General features: G+C 46.4%; 1 protein-coding gene across 1 annotated transcript in view; it reads left to right on the forward strand.

The window, feature by feature from the left end:
- Nucleotides 1-800: 800 nt before the first annotated feature.
- LOC113451111 (extracellular calcium-sensing receptor-like) overlaps nt 801-1,953 on the forward strand; it is a 35,624-nt gene continuing 34,471 nt past the window's right edge. The window contains exon 1 of the mRNA XM_087935876.1: nt 801-805. Coding sequence (XP_087792002.1) covers nt 801-805 — 5 coding nt within the window. The remainder of the gene's footprint in view (nt 806-1,953) is intronic.

Here is a 1,953-nt window from a genome sequence, read left to right on the forward strand (position 1 = left end):
CAAAGCCCCCGAAGGCAGGACAAAAAGCAACGGTTGGAAGCTAATCCAGGAGAGAAGCAACCCGGAATTAAGGAGAAACCTCTTAACAGGGAGGACAATGAACCAGTGGAACAGCCTGCCACCAGAAGTTGTGGTTGTTCCATCACTGGAGGTTTTTGAGAAGAGACTGGACAGCCATTTGTCTGAAATGACATAGGGTCTCCAGCTCAAGCAGGGGGCTGGACTAGAAGACCTCCAGGGTCCCTTCCAGCCCTATTCTGAGTCTAATTCTTCCTATCTGCTCTGCAGAGCTCCAGGGCGGGTTGTGGAAAATTAGCTTTGGAGTAAATCCCTTCAGACGACAATGCGGGCACTCAGAAGCGAAGAATCAATCCAGGAGCCACGCAAGCAACTCATCCTTCTCCGTCTCCTACATCGCTCGGGTTCAGCCGTCCCAGAAAAATGATGTTTCTTCTGCCTTCCTCCACACCCGGGAGGAAATAATCGATAACTGAATAATCACCAGGAATATCGGCCAAACTGCCAAAATTATAACAATAGCAGCAACTTCATGAGCTCCTGGGAGCATCATCCAGAAGGAGGAGGAAGCTCAAAGAGGCCAATCCAGGGACGTGGTTAACTCAGAGCTGCGTTGGATACGAGATAGGAGACAGGTACATATTTTAATATTTATTTGTCGCCTATCTCGTATCCAACGGGACTCAATTAACCAAGATAACAGCTTCTATTCACTCCCAACCTCGGCTGAGATCAAAAACCAAAGCAGAGATCGATGCTGGATGGTTCTGGAACAAAGCGTCATGAGGTAATCTTAGGATCGTAGTTACACTGGGAAGTAAAATAGAGAAAGATTGTGTGTGGTGGGGAGAGGACATACACAGTGTCAGGAACCCCCCCCCCCGTATTCTTGTCAGAAAATCCCAAAGGGGCTTTCCCTCCCCCCAAGAGGCAACGGTACTTTTCTTCTTTTCCTTTGAAGATGTTTTGCTTCTCCTCCAGGAAGCTTCTTCAGCTCTGACCTTTGAGACTTTCCCCCTTTCTCTCTTTTTAAAATAAATGCTTTTATTCTGCATTTTCCTTTATTCTAACTCACATTTCCAGTTTTGCAGCAACGGTGTACTGGCTGCATCAAGTCCTTTTTACATACACATAGTATTATACACCCCGATTATAACCATTATTCTCATAGCCGTACAGCATGGTCTCTTTTTAAAAATACATGATATTGTACATCGTAGTTATGTCCATTATTTTCATAGCTATACCATAACACTCTATACATTTATCACTCTGTGCATTTTAACCCCTATACAGTCCAAGAGTGATATTGCTTACTGTATAGATTCTCCTATATCTCTATATATACTTATGTCTGCTTTGCTAATCTTCTTTCATTATTAAGCTTCTACTCTCCGCAACCCTTTCGTCTCGAGGGCCTGAGAGAGGCCAGCTGCACCCATGCCCAGCCTCCTTTCCCTGGCATTGCCCGACTGCCAGGAAGCGCCAAGGGAGGGTAAACCCAGGCTTAGCTCATCCTGACCGCAGGTTCCCTTTGGCCTTTTCCAAACGAGGAGCAAAGAGCCGAGGCCTCACCAGAAACAAAACCCCTTTTCTCTCTTCGAGCCAGGATGTCCTGCCAGGGAAAAAAAAAAAAAAAGAAAAAAGCATTTTGGGAGTGGAAAAAAAAGAAAAGAAAAGAAAAGAAAAGAAAAAAGAGAGAGACTCCGACACTTGTGAAAAGCCCTTTCTTTGGAGGGACAATAATCCCGCCATTCATCCTTCCGCCCCCCTCGTTTAGGGGAGCTTTCATCCCCTTCCTTCCTTCCCGTGCCCTCCGTTTGGCTCCTTCGGGTTTCTGAGAAGGGGTTTCGCTTGCACCCTCTGCCAAAAAACGCTTCCCTGCTCAGCTGAAGTGGAGGCGGCTTGAATGGCCCCAAGGAAAACCAGAGCTCT

This window comes from Pseudonaja textilis, chromosome 1, assembly GCF_049901715.1.
Source record: "Pseudonaja textilis isolate UNSWEBS1 chromosome 1, rPseTex1.2, whole genome shotgun sequence".
Taxonomy (NCBI): Eukaryota; Metazoa; Chordata; class Lepidosauria; order Squamata; family Elapidae; genus Pseudonaja; species Pseudonaja textilis.